This window comes from Tribolium castaneum, chromosome 1 (genome assembly GCF_031307605.1).
Source record: "Tribolium castaneum strain GA2 chromosome 1, icTriCast1.1, whole genome shotgun sequence".
Taxonomy (NCBI): Eukaryota; Metazoa; Arthropoda; class Insecta; order Coleoptera; family Tenebrionidae; genus Tribolium; species Tribolium castaneum.
In genome coordinates this window covers 11,459,116-11,482,296 of record NC_087394.1, presented here as the reverse complement: position 1 = coordinate 11,482,296, position 23,181 = coordinate 11,459,116, and the positions used below count along the sequence as shown (strand labels likewise).

At 28.2% G+C, this 23,181-nt stretch overlaps 2 protein-coding genes and 3 long non-coding RNA genes across 5 annotated transcripts; 1 reads left to right on the top strand and 4 right to left on the bottom strand.

Moving 5' to 3' along the window:
* The first annotated feature begins 260 nt into the window (after positions 1-260).
* LOC657176 (homeobox protein SIX4) lies at positions 261-12,771 on the top strand. Its single transcript, XM_015978431.2, has 4 exons — positions 261-832; positions 8,489-8,759; positions 8,811-9,057; positions 12,503-12,771. Exons 1-4 carry the CDS (start codon positions 413-415, stop codon positions 12,654-12,656), a joined length of 1,092 nt encoding a protein of 363 aa, XP_015833917.1. The 5' UTR covers positions 261-412; the 3' UTR covers positions 12,657-12,771.
* On the bottom strand, positions 6,726-7,966 carry LOC135267230 (uncharacterized). Its single transcript, XR_010335605.1, has 2 exons — positions 7,026-7,966; positions 6,726-6,973 (listed from the first exon to the last, which is right to left on the bottom strand). It is a non-coding gene; the product is annotated as an uncharacterized LOC135267230 (long non-coding RNA).
* Positions 12,541-13,078, bottom strand: LOC107397631 (uncharacterized). Its single transcript, XR_001574705.2, has 3 exons — positions 12,912-13,078; positions 12,711-12,865; positions 12,541-12,665 (listed from the first exon to the last, which is right to left on the bottom strand). It is a non-coding gene; the product is annotated as an uncharacterized LOC107397631 (long non-coding RNA).
* Positions 13,079-14,493: 1,415 nt separating this feature from the next.
* Positions 14,494-15,087, bottom strand: LOC135266871 (uncharacterized). Its single transcript, XR_010335075.1, has 3 exons — positions 14,916-15,087; positions 14,715-14,869; positions 14,494-14,669 (listed from the first exon to the last, which is right to left on the bottom strand). It is a non-coding gene; the product is annotated as an uncharacterized LOC135266871 (long non-coding RNA).
* Positions 15,088-16,487: 1,400 nt separating this feature from the next.
* Positions 16,488-19,890, bottom strand: LOC103312470 (uncharacterized). The gene is made up of 6 exons (XM_064356583.1): positions 19,739-19,890; positions 19,442-19,691; positions 17,085-17,314; positions 16,919-17,035; positions 16,718-16,872; positions 16,488-16,672 (listed from the first exon to the last, which is right to left on the bottom strand). The coding sequence occupies exons 1-5, from the start codon at positions 19,804-19,806 to the stop codon at positions 16,809-16,811; spliced, it is 729 nt and encodes a 242-aa protein (XP_064212653.1). The 5' UTR covers positions 19,807-19,890; the 3' UTR covers positions 16,488-16,672; positions 16,718-16,808.
* Between the last annotated feature and the right edge of the window lie 3,291 nt (positions 19,891-23,181).

Here is a 23,181-nt window from a genome sequence, read left to right as displayed (position 1 = left end):
AACGCCCTTCCTGCACTAACAAGCAACATTTTACTCCAAAAAAAGTAAATAAAAAAAGATATACTCGTATACTTATAATAATAATAATTTAGAGAAAAATATTTATTGTAGTATTACATTTACTGTTATTATCAAGAGTGCGCTGCTGTTATTCTCAAACTCACCTCATTGAGCTTCGATTGGCGGCTGTGAAGGGCTGTTGGCATGACAATATCGAAAGTGGTCGTTTCATTGGCTGTGCATTCGAAGGGAGGAGCTCGAGGGAAAATATTCTTGCCGTAGACAAGCCTTGCTAAAATTACTGTTAGTGAATACAACGCATAAACGTAGGTCAGAAGTGTAAAATTTGCAAACGTGTTGTGTTAATTTTTTTTGAAAAAGTGCAATTAAAATGACTTGAATTTGGTGTACCATGGAGGTAGATGCAACATCTAGTACTTCAAACGATTCAAACAATGGAAATTTTTGTCAAAATTTGAATTATTATAACGAAAATTTGTTTTTTACCACAAATGGGAAACTAGACTCGTTTTTTAATAGTGACAAGTCGGCGCGAAAGAACGGTGAAAATGAAAAAGTAGCTCGAAAATTTAACTGTTATAAAAAGGACGATTTTAGTGGTAACAACAATGTGCTTAAAAGTAAATCGGATGATGTTAATAAAAGAGTTTCATTGTCTGTTGCTAACTATAATAAGAAAGTTGATGTAAACTCCGAAAACAGGAAAAATTTAATTGACTTTTTTAACAAGAAAAATATGGATAATAACAGTATCCATTTGAACAATGTGGATTCGTATGGAAAAAAATCGATTGGATTTTCCCCAGAACAGGTGAGTGAGTAAACTCTTAAATAATATCTTTTTTCTATGTTTGTGATTTTTTAGATTTTTTTGCGATTACCCGTAGTGATAATTAAATGTTAATTAATTTTTAAAATTGTTTAAAATCAATTATTGTTAAAATTAATTTTTTTCGTTTGTGGTGTGGTATATTTTCTAGTCTCTAATTTAGTTTTAATTCGCAATTAAATTCAGTGAAAATATTTTATAAAATTATAAATACAGGGTGAGTTTACTAAAAGTATTTTTTTTACTATATCTTACACACTAATGATCTTACAAAATTTAGCGTTTGCTATTGAATATTAAATACTGTGAACTTTTTTAGAACTTTCCGGAAATTTTTTGTAATTAAAATTAATTAATTCACTATTGCTGGTAAAAGTATCAGTGAAAAATTGTTATTTTTTGTGTTATCTAAGAATAAAATTAAATGTTGTTTTGTGATAACAATTCAAAAAAACCTCAAAAAAATAATTAAGTAAATATATTAAAATATCAAATAAACGTAAGTTTAATGCTTGCAAAAGAGTTATTTTCTGATTAATTAATATGTTCATACTTTTAATTTTTTTATATCAATATTCTCAATTAATTAATTTAATTATAAGGAAGGGTAGAAAAAATCAATCTGAAAAAATTCACATACGTGATATGTAGACAAGAACACTAGATATTTATTAACAAACGCTGAATTCAATGCGTCTATTAGTCTTTGAGATCTAGTAAAAATATACTTTAAGTAAACTCACCCTGTACACCCCGTATGTAATTAATGTTGAACTTAATTTTTTGATTTATTGATTTATTGTAACTCTCATACAAAAAACGCACAATTTTAATTGTTTAATTTGAAGCTAAATAACGATTTACCTAGGAAAATGTTATATTTAAAATAAATAAGAATCGAAAAAAATCGTGGTCAAAATTGCTCGGAATATGTTGTAGATTTCTTGATTTTTTTTGCTTTGATTTCCTCAAGATTTTTTAAAATTAGTTTTTATATCTTGTAAGGTAGCTCATGAATGTTATGAATTATTTTTGCCCTTTATTATAGTTTAGGCTAGTTTTCTTTTCATTCACAAAATTACCTCAAATGGTGCACACGATTTTAATAACCTCCTTAATACAAAAATTCAGGCTCTTACAAAGAACCATTTCGTACTCCTAAAAATGAAACCACGAATTTTCTACGAACCTTCCTTTATAATAAGCTGTTATACAGTTGTGGAGATATAGGGGGGGCAGATTCGATTTTAGCGACGGTATGTGTTTGTAAAAATTTTTAAATACACACGTTATTACACAAGAAATAATTTTAAAAACCTAAAAGGAATTGTAGACACGGAAAAATACAAAGTGCTTAATAACAAACGTAGAATTCTGTGCGATAATTAGTTTTTGAGATTTTAGTAATAATATACTTTTAGTAGACAAAACTTGTTTGTCAATGGTTTTAGAAAATTTGGCTTCTTTTGTGTTCTGATGTTTGGCTCATTTTTCCGCAAATTATATTGTTTGTTAAATAGCGGGTTGAATTATGATAATAATAATTAATCTAACCATTTACTTGAATCGGTGAGACGAAGAATATGCAAGTACCTACAAATTAGGTTTGTGTTGGTTTTTAGTCTAAATCAGCTAGAAAAATGTTAATTTAAATATATACCTATGTTATTAACTAATTAATTAGAATTAAGTAGCTTTGAAAAAATATTATTTCTTTATATCATTTTGTTGTTGTGTTGTGCAAAATAGTTATTAACAATACAAGTGCGAAAATATTTTTTCTATTTATTTTACATTTTAAATTTAAACGTATTTTAAATTAAATTTAAAATACTTTGATATGGGAATCGTGTTTTAAAACAGTGTTTACAATATCGGAATTAGATATTAAAAAGAAGGCTTAAAATGTTATTAACAAAAAATACTTAAAAAAATTAGGGCTAGACACCAAAAAAATTAATTAAATAAAAATCAAATATTAAAGCAAACGTGATTTTGGGTCTAGCGACAATTATTTAGCATATTGTACTCATATAGTTTTTGGATATTAATTTTCCGATTTTCTTCAGCGGATGCCAACAAGATTTTTCCGCATTGCGGTAATTATAGTTAAGTATTAAATTTTTATTTGATAATTTTGGTGCACTATAGTTTAACTCGTAACCAACTCATCAGCAAAAAATACCAAATTATAGGAAAGTATTTTTCTTTTTTTGAGCTATTTGTTCAAAAAAAGTGTACTTAACTTATTTGGAAATTCACATTCGGAATTGATCCGCCGTGCCGCAAATAAATTGCTCACATGGAAAATTGTATTTTTCAAAAATAACTATTATTTTACAATATCAGTAACACTACAAATGAAAAAATGTTGTATACTAATACTTATTTCTAATTTCCTTATCATATTAATATTTTCAATAAATTAATATTTAGTGTAAAGATTTGTAGGAAAATTTTAAAACAATTCACATGCACTGAGAAAAAATAACATACAAGGTGATTCTTTTAGGGCCTATATTAGAAACTTTTTGGTACTTATCTGTTATAGTCGTTGACATATGACAATTTTTTTTTAATTTTTAGTTGGTTTAATTAAAATATCGCAGCTCTTGAATCCTTTGAGATAACTGAATATTTTTTTTGCATTCGATAACCGAAGATTCGAATAGTCAAAATTGTCAAAATAGTTATCAAAAACCTGCTATAACTCAGTTTTTTCAAATGGAACGACCATATTTTCTTAACGGCAATCGAAAAAACATTGATATTTACGGTGATTTTTGTATTGCTATCTCTTGCAGTTTTTGAAAAAAATCACAAAAAACATATTTTACTTCGTAATTTTTATAGTTAATCAAGTACCTCTTACAAAATGGTTAACTATTGTCAAACTTCAATATTTTATTTAGTTTTTAGCGGTTTATTATCGAATAAGCAGTAAAACAATAATATTCAATTATGGTTTATTATAACTTAAGGTCGGTTTACCAACGTTGGTTAAATTTAATGAACAGTTAAAAATCATAGATTGAGATTAAAATAAACAGGTTTAGAGGCATCTTCGACTTTTATTCATTAAATATGTGATTAAAATAGTTGATAAAGCAAGTTTTTAGCAAATGTTCGTTTCTTAATTCGGCTTCGAATGATAAACAAATAAAAAATTAAATAGGAGATTTATTTAAAATAACCAAAATAAAAAGTTACAAAATTAAAAATATTTGAAAACAAAATTTGAACAATGTAGCAATTCAGATCAATGAATTTTAATTAATACGTCTGTTAGACCACGTTCGACACGAGAGTATGATTTCAAAACTATAACATTTGACATGCCACAGATTTGATGTAAAAATTTTCGACAAAAACTGTTGGAAAATTGAATTTTTGCACAAACACATTTTTGCAAGGAAAATGCACGTCAAGTTAATAAATGTCTATTTAAAAAAACAACATTGAAAAAATACGTGCATTTTGTAACATGACTTATGACTTATGACCTATTTAAAAACTACTTTAAAAAAACTCGATATTATTTTTTATTATTTAAGATATTTATTATTAAAACAAAAAAGCAAAACTTTTTATTAATTTGGCTTAATTATGGCTCAAATTCTCGTTAGCATACTTTTAACTAACGAATTTGTCATAGGACTCTGACGTTTTATTGTTTAAAATATGTTCTGTTTTATTTTTTACATCTTTCAATAACCACTACGGAAGATTTCTAAGATAACCATTCATTTTATACCAAAAAGACACAGTGATATTTAAATCAGGGCTAATTACTGACCAAGACATAACACTAATGGCAAAACTATCGAATCATTATTAGTAGCATATTTTTTTTGAAAATTATAAACTGTCGGTTTATTATTTTTCATGTTGGTGGTAATAAACGTCTTTGCAAAATATAATTGATGGTGTTGGCTGTACCATCTACGAACTCAAATTCTCTCAGACCTTTTGCAAACAAGTATGGCTATACCATTTAACCGTATTTTTGAACCAGTTTTTATGAAAGATTTCTTGTTTATTTCTTCTTACTCATTTTTTGAGAATCTCAAAAAATTAGGATTTATCACCAAATATGAAATATGACTTCTTTCCAGTTATTGCATGTCCCCTGCCACTTACTTTTTATGGTGTGGCATATTTTCTAGTCTCTAATTTAGTTTTAATTCGCAATTAAATTCAGTGGAAATATTTTATAAAATTATAAATACATCAGGGTGAGTTTACTAAAAGTATTTTTTTTTACTATCTTAAACACTAATGATCTTACAAAATTCAGCGTTTTGCTATTAAATATTAAATACTGTGAACTTTTTTAGGCAATTTCTTGTAATTAAAATTAATTAATTCACTACTACTGTTAAAAGTAGCAGTGAAAAATTGTTATTTTTTGTGTCATCTAAGAATAAAATTAAATGTTGTTTTGTGATAACAATTCATAAAAAAATGTCTTTAACCTCAAAAAAAAATAATTAAGTAAATATGTATATTAAAATATCAAATAAACGTAAGTTTAATGCTTGCAATTTTTTTTATAAGAGTTATTTTCTGATTAATTAATATGTTCATACTTTTATTTTTTTTATATTAATATTGTCAATTAATTAATTTAATTATAAGGAAGGGTAGAAAAATTCTGAAAAAAATTCACATACGTGATACGTAGACAAGAACACTAGATATTTAATAACAAACGCTGAATTCAATGCGTCTATTAGTTTTTGAGATTTAGTAAAAATATACTTTAAGGAGGCTCACCCTGTACACCCTGTATGTAATTAACAATGTTGAACTTAATTATATATTTTTGTATTATTTTTTGATTTATTGATTTATTGTAACTGTCATACAAAAAACGCGCAATTTGAATTGTTTAATTTGAAGCTAAATAACGATTTACATTAAAAAAATCTGTGTAAGGTAAATTACTATGCCCTGGTACAGGTAAAAAAATATACTTTTACTTATCTTTGCTTACCTAGGAATCTTAAATCTTTGCTTAAAAGGAATCTAAAGAAGAAAACTTCTTGGGTAACAGAACAAATGAAACGCATGTCACTTTTATTAAAAGATTTATTTCATATTATTTGTAGCAACCCGAATAATTCAACTTTAAAAAATATATATAATATAAAAAAGAAAGAATATAGACAACTGATAAATAAGGCAAAGATTGATTATAACGATAAAAGGATTATTGAGGCTGGTAACAATAAAAGTAGAGTGGCTTGCGACATTATCAGATCTTCTAGTTCTTCATCAACACAAACTCGTAATATAGAATGACATAATAGTTCTGGCGTCTTAACAAAAGATCCTACAATTTTGGCAAATATGTTTAATAGACACTTTATTGTCAGTGATGATAGTTTACTGAAGAATAAATTTAATAATACTTTTAGTACATCTTGCTCTTCCAGTTTTTTTCTTCTTCCAACTAATAAACTAGAGGTTGAAGCCATTATAAAAAGTGTATTAAAAAAGAAAGCTTCTGGATCTGATAATGTTCCCTGTAATATTTTGGCAGATGTTAATCAAAACATTTCTGGGATTTTGGCAAATTCTATTAATAACTCTTTTAGTTCAGGCGTATTTCCGCGATCTTTAAAGGAAGCTATTGTGGTTCCTGTTTATAAAGGTAAAGGATCCAGAGCAGATATCAACAACTACCGTCCTATATCTCTTTTACCAGCGTTTTCTAAGGTGTTTAAAAGATTATTGTACAATCGTCTTTACAATTATCTCGTATCCAACAACTTTCTCTCCAATTGTCAGCATGGGTTTCTTAAAGATCGTTCTACAAATTCTGCAATTTTTGAAACATTAAATTATATTGTAAACTGTTTAGATCGTGGGGAATCAGTCATCGGTATTTATTTTGACCTTACTAAAGCATTTGACACACTTGATCATGAAATATTATTAACCAAGTTGTTCAATATTGGTGTCAGAGGCATTGCATTAGAACTTTTCCGATCTTATTTATCCGACAGGTCTCAAAGAGTTCGTTTCACTTATAACAGTAATGGCGCTATCTTGAATGTGTTGTCCGAGCCAATAACCATTTCAAAAGGTGTTCCTCAAGGATCTATATTGGGGCCGCTGCTATTCGTTCTTTATGTAAACAATCTCAAAGAATCTTTAAATAAATACTCACCCTGTCAATTTGCTGATGATACATCTTGTATAGCAATAGGTAAAGACCTACACACTACTTCTGCGGAAGCTTCGGACGCAATTTCTAAAATGTATAAATACTGTGAGGCTCAGTTTTTAGAATTAAATATGAACAAAACTGTTGTGGTACAATATAGAAATGGCCCAATGTCATCCAGTATCTATATTAAGCTTGGTACAAAATCTGTTCCGTTGGCCGATGAAGTAAAGTTTTTAGGCTTATACATCGATAAAGCTTTAAAATTTAATGCACATAGTAATTATGTATGTCGCAAACTAGCCAAATATTCATACATTATTCGTAACTTGCGCACTAGTGTAAGTATAGATACTTTAAAAATGTTTTATTTTGCATATGTACACTCTACTCTCTCGTATGGATTAATATTTTGGGGCTCTTCTACCAGTTCAAAAGAAGCCTTTGTGTTGCAAAAAAGAATCATACGATGCATGCTTTTCAAAAAACCACATGAGAGTTGTAAGCCCTTTTTTAAATCACTTGGAATTCTACCTCTAACATCAATGTATATCTACAGTCTCGCAGTATTTGTGAAAGAGAATGAGCATCTCTTTGAAAAAAATAAAGACAAATATGATGTAAGTTTCAATAAAGTTACAAGGTTCTGTAAAGACATCCGAATTCCAGAACATAACTCCTCTTTTTTTAAAAATGGTGTTTATTATAAGTCTGTTCAGATTTTCAGAAATTTGCCGCAGGACATTCGTTTGCTAAATTCGCTGACACAATTTAAATCTAAGTTAAAATCATATTTATTAGAGCATTGTTATTATAAACTTGATGATTTTGTTAACTAACAAAGTTAACATGCTCGATATGACGGTGCCGATATCTCGGAAGAGATCAATGGCTGTACGAATTATTATTATTATTATTATTATTATTATTATTATTATTATTAAAATGTTGGCTGTACCATCTACGAACTCAAATTCTCACAGACTTTTTGCAAACAAGTATCGCTATACCATTTAACCATATTTTTGAACCAGTTTTTATGAAAGATTTCTTGTTTATTTCTTCTTACTAGTTTTTTGAGAATCTCAAAAAATTAAGATTCATCACTAAATATGAAATATGACTTCTTTCCACTCATTGTATGTCCCCTGCCAGTTACTTTTTACCCATAGAGTTCCCTGCTTTTTTGTTGAGCAGCAGTAAGGTTTTTTTTGCCTCGTTAAAACCATTCTTTTACAAAATAACACTTTGCTATTCATTTATGTCTACCTTATGAGAACCAAGACCTGTTTTTTTAATCCAACTGTTTCAAGAACAAATGTAATGTCTCTACAATCCACAGAGCAATGATTTCTCTTATTAAAATGCTTCTGCGGCAACTTTGATTGTTTTTTCTCACCAATTGACTTGAAATATTCTCTCTAAAGATTTGGTTTTAGCTTAAATTCGCTTATTTAATTTCTTAGGTGCAATGTATGTGCGAAGCGCTCCATCAGCGAGGCGACATCGAACGGCTGGCAACATTTCTGTGGTCCTTGCCTCCGTCGGAGCTTTTGAGAGGGAACGAAAGCATTCTCCGAGCTCGCGCTGCTGTGGCATTCTACAGAGGCTCATACCACGAGCTGTATTCCATTCTGGAGTCGCATGCGTTTAATCAACGATGGCATGCTGAATTGCAAACCTTATGGTTTAAAGCGCATTACAACGAAGCTGAAAAAGTGCGCGGCAGACCACTGGGTGTGTGCTTTCAGAAACGCTCGATTACACTTGTTATAAAACTGCTTTCAGGAGCGGTGGATAAGTACAGGCTGAGGAAAAAATACCCGCTCCCCAAAACCATATGGGATGGAGAGGAAACTGTTTACTGCTTTAAAGAACGGAGTCGTAATGCGTTGAAGGAGTGCTATGCCAGGAACAGATATCCTACGCCTGATGAAAAACGGGCTTTGGCCAAACGGACCGGACTTACTTTAACGCAAGTTTCGAATTGGTTCAAAAATCGGAGGCAGAGGGATAGGACGCCGCAGCCTAGACCGTTAGTATTTTTTTTCGTATTAAAAATTCCCAATTTTTGTCCACCAGATTTTTTTTTTGCTTTGAATATTTCTCCAAATTTTTGAAAATTATTTCTCCTGAATTTAAAATGTAATTTTTAAGATAAATAATAAACAAAACTGTTTTTTTACAATTGACATACCCAATTTTTTCTCGTATTATTAATACAGTGGAGTCCGTTTATAACGAGCCTGCTTATAATGAATTTCCGAATATAACGTAGGTATCTACGATTTTTCAAGCACCGAAAATTTTTCGATAAGCCTAATGTATTTTTGTAGCGTACTATAACGAACTTTCGGATATAACGAACTAAATTTGACTTAAAAAGTGACGCAATTTTCCGTTATAACCAAATTTTCACGAATTGTGAGGAATATGTTGGGGTTGGTGTTGACAAAGCAGCAAAACAAGTGTTAACTGATGAACATATTATTGAATTACTAACTAAAAACATTTTAACTCATAAAAATGTGTGTTTTTAAATACAGTGTAGAATTTTTAACTGGAATACAATTCATAACTTTGATTAAGGCCATTTTGGTGAAAATTTCCAAAACAGGTCAGTTTTTATTTTTCTTTGACTACTATTTGGTGCATATGGTTTTTGTTAATTTGTTGTCAGAAATGCACAGCTACCTCTAACTTTTTTTTTCAAATGTAATGGTATGTCAAGTGACACCTCCTATGAAAGTCCTTTTCGCAAGCAATACAACGCACTATTTGTTTTTTGAATTTTTTTCAAAGCCTACGTGATAAAAAAATAAAAACCAGTTTTATAAGTTGAACATTATTTAATGCAAAAATTGTTCAAAATGGGCACCGTTCCTCTCCCAGGAAATAACATAACAATAGTAGCAACATTTCTAGCGTGATTTGCCTAATTTGAACTTATAAAAATTGGTTTTAATTTTTTTATCGGGTAGGCTTTGAAAATATTCAGAAAACAAATAGTGCGTTGTATTCCTTGCAAAGTGCTCTTTCATATGAGGTAACATTTGATATACCGTTACATTTGAAAAAAAAAGTTAGAGATGGCTGTGCATTTTTGAAAACAGATAGACAAAAACCGCATGCACCAAATTATGTGCAAAGAAAATAAAAAATTGACCTGTTTCAGGATTTTTTACAAAAATCGGTTATATCCAAGTTACAAATTTTATTTTAATCAATAATTCCACACTTGCTTTTTCCCAACTTTTACTACTTTTACTAGTTTTAAGATATAGAGGTTGAAACCTCCATTTCAGCGTCTAAAAATTCGTCAAATAACGCAATATCAACCAGGTTTGCGTCTTTTGGTGACTAGTAGGCGGTGACATTTGAACAAATGAAATTCAGTAGTATTTTCGCAAAAAAAAATCGGTGCAAAATTTTTTCACTTTTATATTTTTTATGGGAGAACGTAATATTTAAATGGCATGAAAAAATACAGTTTCTAAAGTAAGTTATAAACAAGGCTCATAAAAAATGTTTAAAAAAATTACCTTCCATTTATTAATAAAGAATTAAAATGATAAATAAATGTGTTTTTTTCATTTTAATTTTTAAATGACACGAAACTTCTTTCTAAATTTATGTATGTTGTTGCTAAGACTCTCGGAGAGTTACGATATTTTTTCATGCGATTTGAATGTAAATTTTTTTAATAGAAAAATAAATTAATCGAGTTTTTAACTCGTTTAAACCCTGTGAGACAGTGACATTTATGATGTCATTCGTTTTTGAGTTGTGACGTTATTTTTATTTTGTTTTTAATGAGAACCGAGATTGTGTTTAGGTATTGTTTTAAATAGTATACATCTTCATCTTTCTGGTATGTATAAAAAAATAAAATAAAAATAATTAAAGCAAAAGAGAATTCAGAATAAGAAGATAAAATTAAAAAGTTATAAAAGTTATTGAAAATATTATTAAATAATGAGCTTTATCTTTTTGTTCTTGCATCTATACTTTAGTTTATTTATAAGAGGTGATTTTTTTTTGTTAAGTTATTGTGTTTTTAGGTGTCACATTAAGTGTTTTCATGTTAATTATATTTTACTTTTCTGGTAATAAGAAAAATAATAAAAAAATAAAATTAGAAATAATATAAGAAAATAATAGAATAAAAAATATTGATAATAAAATATAAAAGGCTTTATATTTTTGTTTTTGACATATTTTATAAGCCGAAATTGTTTATATAATTTTTTTATTTATATAATTAACACAAAAACACTTAAAATGCTCTTAGAAACAAAAAATAAACAAAAAATTAATTACTTCTTATAAAATAAAGCATAAAAGCAAAAACAAAAAACAAAGCAATTACTTTTAATTTTATTTTCTTTTTTTAATTCTTTTTTGCTTTATTTTTTGAATTATTTAATACTAAGCAGAAAGAAAAAGATGTATACTATCTACAACACTTACCAAACATATCAGTTGTTAATAAAAAAATATTAAGAATGACATCACAATTGAAAAATGAATGGCGTCACAAGATTCCTCACCAAGACGTCAAAATGTAGCATTAAAAAAAATTAAATTCATTTAAAGGATTTTTTTTTAAAATGATTTACAACAAAAATATAAATTTTGTGTGTTCCTTTAAGTTGCCTGTACTTTTGGAGAAGATGTTCATCTTATCGAAATCGAAAGACAAGCCAAATGCAAAAATTTTAGTAGATGTTACTCGATAGCTCATCAAAGTTATATCTTTATGCTGTCTTGCTATTTCCACAAATAGAAACAGAATTAATTATTCAAAAACTGCTTAATATACAAAGTGTTTCGCTTTTAAATGTTAGAAAATTAATCTGTTTTTTTAAAAGCCATAGATACTAATTCAGAGTTATGATTTTTTTTTAATAAGTTTTCATATTTTTTGCACTTTAGTATTAGCTTTTGACATTGATGTTTTTATTATTTATTATTGGTCGGTTTTGCTCAGTTTTTGAAATAATTTTATTTTTTGACGAAAGTACGCTTTTTATTAGTAAAATTAATTGCTAAATTGCTAGTTGGTGCATAATTACTAAATTTTCTAAACATTTTCACATCAAAAACCATGTGAAAATAATCTTCAACAGCCTCAGTTTATTAAAGTTGCTTTCAAATCTTTAATGTATATTAAATAAAATAAATTAATTGATAAAAAACGATAACTTGTGAATCGTTTAAATAATATATTGATTGTGCTCTTTATCATTTTCCTAAATGACATATTTAAAAATTCGGTAATTGAATAAAACCGAGGGGTAATTTTGTACACCAGATTCTTCAAGATTTCTTTTGGCCTAATACTAATTTCCTCTAATTTTTTTAAACGGTTTCTCAATGATATCTTCAAGATTTCCTTAATTTTGGTTTCCTCTGCAGTTTACCTTTAAAAAAATTTAAAAAAACAAATAAAATTTTTGGTTCACATTTTTTTATTACAGGGAGCTCATTTTGGGGAACATGTCGCTCAACCAAAGTGGGATGATGTCAGCTCATCAAGGAAGTCTCGACATGGTGGCATTCCAAGCTGCTTCAAAACTCTTCGACTCAAACTGTGGTGTTGCTTCATGTTATTCGGATTATCAAGTACCATAAATTTAAAATCTGGAATTGTTACGTAATGATTGACGCCAAAAACACACTTGTTACCTTTGTAATGGAATTTATGTAAATTTTTGTATATAATATAACGATTAAATAGTTAATAGAAGAGATGTCTAAAATAATTTTTGTTTGCACTTTAATCTCGAGTTAGGAGCAGCCTTTCGTACGGTTTGTCCTTTATTGTAATATTTAGATCAAACCTGAAAGTTAATAATTGACAAAAGGAACCAAAAGTGGCAAAAATACGTTTTCTTATCCTCTTGCAACGTTTGAGAAGTAGATTTTTGATTTGCTTCATGTAACTGTGTCATGTAGTCTTTCAGAGGAAAACTGCGTAAGATTCTTTCAACGCAAGAAAGTTCGCTAGAAATTTAAAAACTGAAAAAATTTCTCGTGACAGTTGTCATGGTTAATTATTTGCACCATAATGAATTTTTGAATAGAAAAACAATTACAATTTGTTTTCCAAAATTATTTATTTTTTCTAAATTTTTGTTTCTAGACAGACTCGTTTTCCGTATCAAAAAAATGAACAGGTGAAACCTATTTATCTTTTTCCTTTTTCTTAAGAAAAGACCTTAATTTTTGTTTACGAACGAGTACTCGTTTGAGTGTAAAAATTTTATTCAAAAAGATAGCGATTGAGTTTAAATTAAAAAAAATTAAAAATAAAACAAACAAAATTAAATAAAGAGAGTAGTTCGAAAACTTGGGGAATCAAATTATATTCCAAAAAAATATGTAAAAAGTAAGCTTCTAACTTAATAATAAAGCATTCTATGTTTATATAGTTTAAATAGTTATATACTTATATAGTTTATTAAAAACATTACATTTTCAATGTAAAAATAATTTCCCAATTTATAAATACTTAAAACCAAAAAATTTTCCTGATATCTTTAATATCATGCTCTAATGATAATTAAAAATAAAATAAAATTAAAAGTAGTTCAAAGCAATACTCTTAATTACCTACATTTCTGAAATCAAAAAAAAATATATAAATGAGCAAAATTCGACTTTTTTGCAGCACCCTACACAATAGAAAATTTTATTACGTCCTCCATTATTTCGATTGAATTACTGAATTATTTTGATTGACAATTATCAACGGAAAAAAAAATAACTATGAAAAAAAACGTTGAAAACAGAAAAACAACAATAGTTCAGCTGTTTCAAGCAAAAACGCAATATCTGCTTTTTGTTTTATTTTTCACTAGATCCAGAAATAACTTATTTAACCAGCCCCTTTGAATCACTTACTCTTACCCAAATTGTGTAACTTAAAAATATCGTATTCTAAGGACTATTTAAGAGAATATTAAAGTATCTAAAACAACGTAATTTAATTGTAAAATTAATTGTTAAATTTTTAGTTGGTGTATCATTACTAAATTTTTTAAACATTTTTACATTAAACAGCGTGTAAAAATAATCTTCAACAGTCTCAATTTATTAAAGTTGTTTTCAAATCTTTAATGTATATTAAATAAAATAAATTAATTGATAAAAAACAATAATTTTCTTTAACTTTTGCATTTTTTAAACAATATACTGACTGAGTTCTTTATCATTTTCCTAAATGACATATTTAAAAATTCGGTAATTGGATGAAACCCAGGAGTAAACCGCACCGCATATTTTGTACACCAGATTCCTCAAGATTTCCTTTGGCTTAATAATGATTTCCTCTGATTTCTTCTGATTTCCTGTAATTTTTTAAACGGTTTCTCAATGATATCGTCAAGATTTTTTTAATTTTGATTAAGTTATCGCAGTTTATCGCTCGAAAAATAAAAAAAAAAACAAATAAAATTTCTGGTTCACATTTTTTATTACAGGGAGCTCATTTTGGGGAACATGTCGCTCAACCAAATTGGGATGATGTCAGCTCATCAAGGAAGTTTCGACATAGTGGCATTTCAAGCTGCTTCAAAACTCTTCGACTCCAACTGTGGTGTTGCTTCATGTTATTCGGATTATCAAGTACCATAAATTTAGAATCTGAAATTGTTACGTAATGATTGACGCCAAAAACACACTTGTTACCTTTGTAATGGAATTTATGTAAATTTTTGTATATAATATAACGATCAAATAGTTAATAGAAGAGATGTCTAATATTAATTTTGTTTGCACTTTAATCTCGAGTTAGGAGCAGCCTTTCGTACGGTTTGTCCTTTATTGTAGTATTTAGATCAAACCTGAAAGTTAATAATTGACAAAAGGAACCAAAAGTGGCAACAATACGTTTTCTTATCCCCTTGTAACGTTTGAGAAGTAGATTTTTGATTTGCTTCATGTAACTGCGTCATGTAGTCTTTCAGAGGAAAACTGCGTAAGATTCTTTCAACGCAAGAAAGTTCGCTAGAAATTTAAAAACTGAAAAAATTTCTCGTGACAGTTGTCATGGTTAATTATTTGCACCATAATGAATTTTTGAATGGAAAAACAATTACAATTTGTTTTCCAAAATTATTTATTTTTTCTAAATTTTTGTTTCTAGACAGACTCGTTTTCCGTATCAAAAAAATGAACAGGTGAAACCTATTTATCTTTTTCCTTCTTCTTAAGAAAAGACCTTAATTTTTGTTTACGAACGAGTACTCGTTTGAGTGTAAAAATTTTATTCAAAAAGATAGCGATTGAGTTTAAATTAAAAAAAATTAAAAATAAAATAAAAAAAATTAAATAAAGAGAGTAGTTCGAAAACTTGGGGAATCAAATTATATTCCAAAAAAATATGTAAAAAGTAAGCTTCTAACTTAATAATAAAGCATTCTATGTTTATATAGTTTAAATAGTTATATATTTATATAGTTTATTAAAAACATTACATTTTCAATGTAAAAATAATTTCCCAATTTATAAATACTTAAAACCAAAAAATTTTCCTGATATCTTTAATATCATGCTCTTATGATAATTAAAAATAAAATAAAATTAAAAGTAGTTCAAAGCAATACTCTTAATTACCTACATTTCTGAAATCAAAAAAAATATATAAATGGGCAAAATTCGACTTTTTTGCAGCACCCTACACAATAGAAAATTTTATTACGTCCTCCATTATTTCGATTGAATTACTGAATTATTTTGATTGACAATTATGAACGGAAAAAAATTAACTATGAAAAAAAACGTTGAAAACAGAAAAACAACAATAGTTCAGCTGTTTCAAGCAAAAACGCAATATCTGCTTTTTGTTTAATTTTTCACTAGATCCAGAAATAACTTATTTAACCAGCCCCTTTGAATCACTTACTCTTACCCAAATTCTGTAACTTAAAAATATCGTATTCTAAGGACTATTTAAGAGGATATTAAAGTATCTAAAACAACGTAATTTAATTGTAAAATTAATTGTTAAATTTTTAGTTGGTGTATCATTACTAAATTTTTTAAACATTTTCACATTAAACAGCATGTAAAAATAATCTTCAACAGTCTCAATTTATTAAAGTTGTTTTCAAATCTTTAATGTATATTAAATAAAATAAATTAGTTGATAAAAAACAATAATTTTCTTTAACTTTTGCATTTTTTAAACTATATACTGACTGAGTTCTTTATCATTTTCCTAAATGACATATTTAAAAATTCGGTAATTGGATGAAACCCAGGAGTAAACCGCACCGCATATTTTGTACACCAGATTCCTCAAGATTTCCTTTGGCTTAATAATGATTTCCTCTGATTTCTTCTGATTTCCTGTAATTTTTCAAACGGTTTCTCAATGATATAGTCAAGATTTTTTTAATTATGATTAAGTTATCGCAGTTTATCGCTCGAAAAAATAAAAAAAAAACAAATAAAATTTCTGGTTCACATTTTTTTATTACAGGGAGCTTATTTTGGGGAACATGTCGCTCAACCAAAGTGGGATGATGTCAGCTCATCAAGGAAGTCTCGACATGGTGGCATTTCAAGCTGCTTCAAAACTCTTCGACTCCAACTGTGGTGTTGCTTCATGTTATTCGGATTATCAAGTACCATAAATTTAGAATCTGGAATTGTTACGTAATGATTGACGCCAAAAACACACTTGTTACCTTTGTAATGGAATTTATGTAAATTTTTGTATATAATATAACGATCAAATAGTTAATAGAAGAGATGTCTAATATTAATATTGTTTGCACTTTAGTCTCGTGTTAGGAGCAGCCTTTCGTACGGTTTGTCCTTTATTGTAGTATTTAGATCAAACCTGAAAGTTAATAATTGACAAAAGAAACCAAAAGTGGCAAAAATACGTTTTCTTATCCTCTTGCAACGTTTGAGAAGTAGAGTTTTGATTTGCTTCATGTAACTGTGTCATGTAGTCTTTCAGAGGAAAACTACGTAATATTCTTTCAACGCATGAAAGTTCGCTAGAATTTCAAAAACTGAAAAAATGTCTCGTGTAAAAAAACATTTTACGTTGAACCATGAATTGAAAAAACCCCTTCTTGGTTCCGTGTTCTTAACAGGTGGTGTCTTTCAAACAACATCATGAGGATTTTTTCGACATATTTGTGGGTCTCAGTCCAGGCCGAAGCGCGCATTTCTTCAAACGCTTCCCTCATCTGATTTTGCATCTCCATATTAGCCATCTCAATTTCGTGCCTTTGTCTTAGAATATCTTTGACAGAGACGCCCACTTTTCTCGCCTAAATTTGAACAAACTGGTAAAACAGGTAGACGCGTTTCAACCACAAAGTGGTCATCCTCAAGTGAGAATATAAATTAAACTAATTCTTACAATGTTCTGCCTTATATACTAATTTTGCTGACTTTCACTTTCCCTACCCCCGACTAATGAGTAGAGGGGAGAAAAGGGGATGGGGCCGTTGTCTGAATTCATAAGCCTATTTCTATTCTTAAAATTTTCAAGACTTTCGAAAGCGTCAAGAAATTTACAATTATTAACTACTCTAAGAATTTTTAAGTTAGTGCTATCAATTCTATGGTCTTTTTCAAAAATATGTTGAGCAACACTTGATTTTTCAAATCTGTTGAATTTTAAATGTGCTAAATGTTTTTTAAATCTAATGTTGATTGATCGACGTGTCTGCCCAATATATTTTTGTTCACAATCTTTACAATTAATTTCATAAATCCCCGATTTTTCCAAAAATCCAATTTTATTTTTTGGACTTCCGAGAAAACTCTTGAGACTTGTGCCTGAGTTGTAAACAACTTGCAAGTCAAGATTTTTGAAAATTCTACTCAAACCTCTTGTGACTGAGGGAGTATAAGGTAAAGTTATAAAATTTGTCTTCTCGGGTGTGCTTGTAAAAGTCGTGGATTGTTTAATTATGTATCTATATTTAACTTTTCGAACAATTTTGTCAACTGTTCTTGTCTCAAAACCATTACACCTTGCTGCATCTTTTATAATTTTGAGCTCCTTTTCAAACCTTGCGTTATTCAAGAGAAAATTAATGAGCCTGTGAATCAAAAAATTAAAACTAGCTATTTTATGTTGAGGACAATGATGTGAATCTGCAGTGATGTAGCGAAGTGTACTAGTATCTTTTCTATAAATATCAAACTCTAATCTATTGTTAGCTTTAATAACTAATGTATCTAGAAATGGTAACATTCCGTCTACTTCTTTTTCGCAAGTGAATTTAATACTTTTAAACCTGTTGTTTAGAATTTTGATAAATTCTTCTATTGTACATTTACTAAGATCAAAAATAGCAAAAATGTCATCCACATACCTTAGCCAAACTCTTGGAAAATATTCAAGCTCATTTTCTAAATCTTTTTCAAATCGGCTCATGAAAAGGTCAGCTAAGAAAGGAGATAATGAGTTACCCATTGCCGTACCTTCTTGCTGTTCGAAAAACTTCCCGGAAAATTGAAAAATGTTTTGCTTTATGCAAAGTTTTGTGAGTTGAATATATTCGTTTATAACTTGTTCCAAATTATTTTGAACAACAAATCTTTTAAGTAAGTTAAAGTCTGTGGAATTGGAACACTTGGAAAAAGAGAGCTTACATCAAATGAAACTAATAACTCATCTTCATGCAATGTGATATCCTTGACTTTATTAATAAATTCTAAAGAATTTTTAACTGAAAAACTAGGTAGCTGAAGTGGGAAGTTATTAAATTCATCAGTTCACCATTTTGAAACCTTGGAAGTTGAAGCGTCAATCGCTGAAACGATTGGACGGACTGACTTTCCAGGTTTGTGAATTTTTGGGAGACAATAAAATTTAGGTTGGAAAAATTGGATTTTTGGAAAAATCGGGGATTTATGAAATTAATTGTAAAGATTGTGAACAAAAATATATTGGGCGGACACGTCGATCAATCAACATTAGATTTAAAGAACATTTAGCACATTTAAAATTCAACAGATTTGAAAAATCAAGTGTTGCTCAACATATTTTTGATAAAGACCATAGAATTGATAGCACTAACTTAAAAATTCTTAGAGTAGTTAATAATTGTAAATTTCTTGACGCTTTCGAAAGTCTTGAAATTTTTAAGAATAGAAATAGGCTTATGAATTCAGACAACGGCCCCATCCCTTTTTCTCCCCTCTACTCATTAGTCGGGGGTAGGAAAAGTAAAAGTCGGCAAAATTAGTATATAAGGCAGAACATTGTAAGAATTAGTTTAGTTTATATTCTCACCTGAGGATGACCACTTTGTGGTTGAAACGCGTAGTGTTTTTAAATAAAGGTTTGGTGTGTTGGGTTTTTTAAAACTTTGTTTTATTTATTTTCCACGCCAAGGAAATCCAACAAGAAGTTAAAGCAGGTAGAACTGATATTTACTTACACAATATCCTCTCCAAAGCGCTTGAATTTTCGTAGCTTTCTCGTTGTAGTACTTAGTACTCAAAAAATAGTGGTAATTTTTCAGTCTTTCAGGCAGGTGAAGTCTGACTAACCAACCCCTTACAAATCGCTGAATCGTGGTCGCTTTGCTGTGCCAGTTTTTAATCACTTTTCGAACCCAATATCCTCGCCATGTTCGTTGTATTGCAACTGCTGAAAAGTATAATTTTTTGTCGCTTTCGGCAAGTTCACTGAAAACTGGGGTTTTGGCAACTTTTAAGTTGATGTGAACACTTACGAATATTTCGTTATAACGTTTTGCTTAATCTGAGCTGCTTCGCAGCATAGGTGAAATACTGAGGCCATTTTTATGAAGTCTAAAAGTGAGTTTTAGAGGCGGAACAATACATGACAGTGACGTGAAACCAAGCCTTCATTTCTAAAATAATTTGAAGATGAATAAACGACGCAAACGTTTAAATTTCTATTCTCATACCAAGAAAATTTGAGATAACGATAAGTTTGTGGTAAACTCTATCGTATGCAAATTTTTTTTTTGGGTAATAGTAGTAGCATTTATTTTTTGACTGGCTGTTGAAGTTTAAAGTAATGTATAAATTCATGTTTTCTTCATTGGTTATTTTTCAAAAAATCTTCGAACAGGTCGATTTTATTTTTATAAATGCTACATTTTGACTATGGGCTATGGGCAAATTTATGATTTTATTGGTTGTTGAATAACGACGTCATTTTTAATATTTCAAATGACAATACTTATATTTTTGATAGTTTACTCCTTTATCTTTCTAGTACCTAACAAAAAAATAAAAAAAATACTTTAAGTAAAAATAAATAATTTTTTGATAATCTTACACAAAAAACCTAATCTTTTTGTTATTGATGCGTTATTTAATAAGAGACGACCGTTTTTTAAATATATTTTTAAATAATTATTGTAAGAAAATCTGATTACTGAACCTAATCACAAAAAAACATATTTTTTTATATAATAAAACAATAACCGGAAAATAAAACACCTTGTGTAAAATTATCTATAACTTCTATAACCTGTTTATTTTGTTTTATATTTTTCTTATTTTTTTGTACTTACTAGAAAGATAATGAAGTGTCGGTCTCCTTAGCAGGGGCTGGTTAATTCTCGCGTCATTTTTACTTTTTTCGACTGTACTATTAAAGGCCACAAAAATGACTAAAACTGATACATGACAGTGACGTGAAGACAAGCCTTCATTTCTGAAATAAATTAAAGATAAAAATAAAAAAAATTCCTATTCTTATACCAAGAAAATTTGAGATAACGACAAGCTTGTGAGAAACTCTATCGTATGCTAATTTTTTTTTTTTGGAAATAGAAGTAGCATTTATTTTTTGACTGGCTGTTGAAGTTTAAAGTAATGTATAAAATTCATGTCTTCTTCATTGGTTATTTTTCAAAAAATCCTCAAACAGGTCGATTTTATTTTTATAAATGCTACATTTTGACTAGGGCTATGGGCAATGTTTTTAAATAATTATGTCATTTTTAATATTTCAAATGACAATACTCATATTTTTGTTTATTATTTTTGATAGTTTACTCTTTTATCTTCCTAGTACTTAACAAAAAAAAATACTATAAGTAAAAATAAATAATTTTTTGATAATCTTACACAAAAAACCTAATCTTTTTGTTATTGTTGTCTTATTTAATAAGAGACGACCGTTTTTTAATATATTTTTAAATAATTATTTTAAGAAAATCTGATTACGCAATCTAGTCACAAAAAACCATGTTTTTTTATAAAATACAGCCATAACAGGAAAATAAAACACCTTGTGTAAAATTATTTATAACTTTTTTAACTCGTTTATTTTGTTTTATATTTTTCTTAATTTTTTTATACTTACTAGAAAGATAGTGAAGTGTCGGCCTCCTCAGCAGGGGCTGGTTAACTGTCGCGTCATTTTTACTTTTTTCGACTGTACTATCAAAAGCCATAAAAAAACTAAAAATGACATCATTTCTCAAAAACTATAGTGTCGTCAAAAATTTTGAGATAATGTCAAAGTCTAGTATTTAATAAATCCATAACAAAAATTTGCTTTAAACTCATTCTTAATTTGAAAGATGTTTATCACAGTCACACCAAAAATTAAAACATTATTTTTAAATAAGTCATTTCTGTAAATGAGCTTAAATAGATTACAGCACTTATTAAAAATCTTTTAAGATAAAAGAAAAAAAAATGGGACTAAACTATTTTTTTAATTAAACGAAATAAGACAAAATGCGTTTCAAACTTTTAAAACTTGCCAAAATTCCACAATTTTTATAGTTGAAGTCAATGTGAAGAAAATATGCCTTGGAATTTATCTAATTCTTAGATAAAGTTTTCATTAAAAAACGACCGATTGGGTAACAGTTCATCTATATACCTGTTTTTGTGATTATAGGTCCATTTTGGTGTAAATAGCGTGCTTTTGGCATTATCTTTTACATAAGTTGTCGTAGCTAATTATTTGCACCACAAATGAATTTTTGAATGGAAAAACAATTAAAATTTGTTTTCCAAAATTATTTTTTTTTCTAAATTTTTGTTTCTAGACAGACTCGTTTCTCTTATCAAAAAAATGAACAGGTGAAACCTATTTATCTTTTTCCTTCTTCTTAAGGAAAGAACTTAATTTTTGTTTACGAATGAGTACCCGTTTGAAAAGATAGCGATTGAGTTTAAATTCAAGTCAGAGTAGTTCAAAAACTTGGGGAATCAAATTATATTCCAAAAAAAAAAAATAAAAAGTAGACATTCTATGTTTATATTTCTATTTATATGGTTTATTGAAAACATTACATTTTTAATGTAAGAATAATTTCCCAATTTATAAATACTTAAAAAAAAAACAACAAATTTTCCTGATATTTTTAATATCATGCTTTAATAATTAAAAATTAAATTAAATTAAAAGTACGTAGTACAAAGCAATACTCTTAATTACCTACATTTCTGAACTCAAAAAACCCTGCACAAGAGAAAATTTTATTACGTCCTCCATTATTTCGATTGAATTACTGAATTATTTTGATTAACAATTATTAACGGAAAAAATTAACTATGAAAAAAAAAAACAAACGTAGAAAACAGAAAAACAACAATAGTTCAGCTGTTTCAAGCAAAAACGCAGTATCTGCTTTTTATTTAATTTTTCACTAGAGCCAGAAATAACTTATTTAACCAGCCCCTTTGAATTACTTACTCTTTACCCAAATTGTGTAACTTAAAAATATCGTATTCTAAGGACTATTTAAAGGAATATTAAAGTGTCTAAAACAACGTGAAAATTTTATATACTCGTATATTGTCATACAGTGTGTTTTTCTTTGGTCCAATTTTTACAAATACTACTCAATATTACTACTTAAATACTAAAAGCTGCTAGTTAAAGTAAAAGTAAATCCAATTTCAAGCAGTTTTTAGTACAAAAGCAATTAATGTTGATAATAATATTACAACTGTTAACATTTACGAGATAAATTTATGTAATAACCCGAGACAGAGATTTAGCCAATAACTAAGACTAAAAAGTTGGATCAAAAGTTATATTATTGTGTAAATGTATTCTCTGATAATTAAATTATAAAATATAGCTATTTTACATCTATGAGTTATTTTTACTTAAACAAATGGAGTACAATCGACCGTCTTTAAGATATTTTGTAGATACTGTGTTTTACCTTTTGAA

Bases quoted from the DNA above. Each gene is read 5' to 3' on its own strand.
- LOC657176 (XM_015978431.2), top strand. From the start codon at position 413: ATGGAGGTAGATGCAACATCTAGTACTTCAAACGATTCAAACAATGGA. The intron at 833-8,488 runs GTGAGTGAGTAA...TTAATTTCTTAG, and splicing joins TTGGATTTTCCCCAGAACAG to GTGCAATGTATGTGCGAAGC. The intron at 8,760-8,810 runs GTGTGTGCTTTC...AACTGCTTTCAG, and splicing joins AGTGCGCGGCAGACCACTGG to GAGCGGTGGATAAGTACAGG.
- LOC103312470 (XM_064356583.1), bottom strand. From the start codon at position 19,806: ATGGCCTCAGTATTTCACCTATGCTGCGAAGCAGCTCAGATTAAGCAA. The intron at 17,315-19,441 runs GTAAGTAAATAT...GTTCAAATTTAG, and splicing joins CGCTTTGGAGAGGATATTGT to GCGAGAAAAGTGGGCGTCTC. The intron at 17,036-17,084 runs GTAAAATGTTTT...TTGAAATTCTAG, and splicing joins TTTTCAATTCATGGTTCAAC to CGAACTTTCATGCGTTGAAA.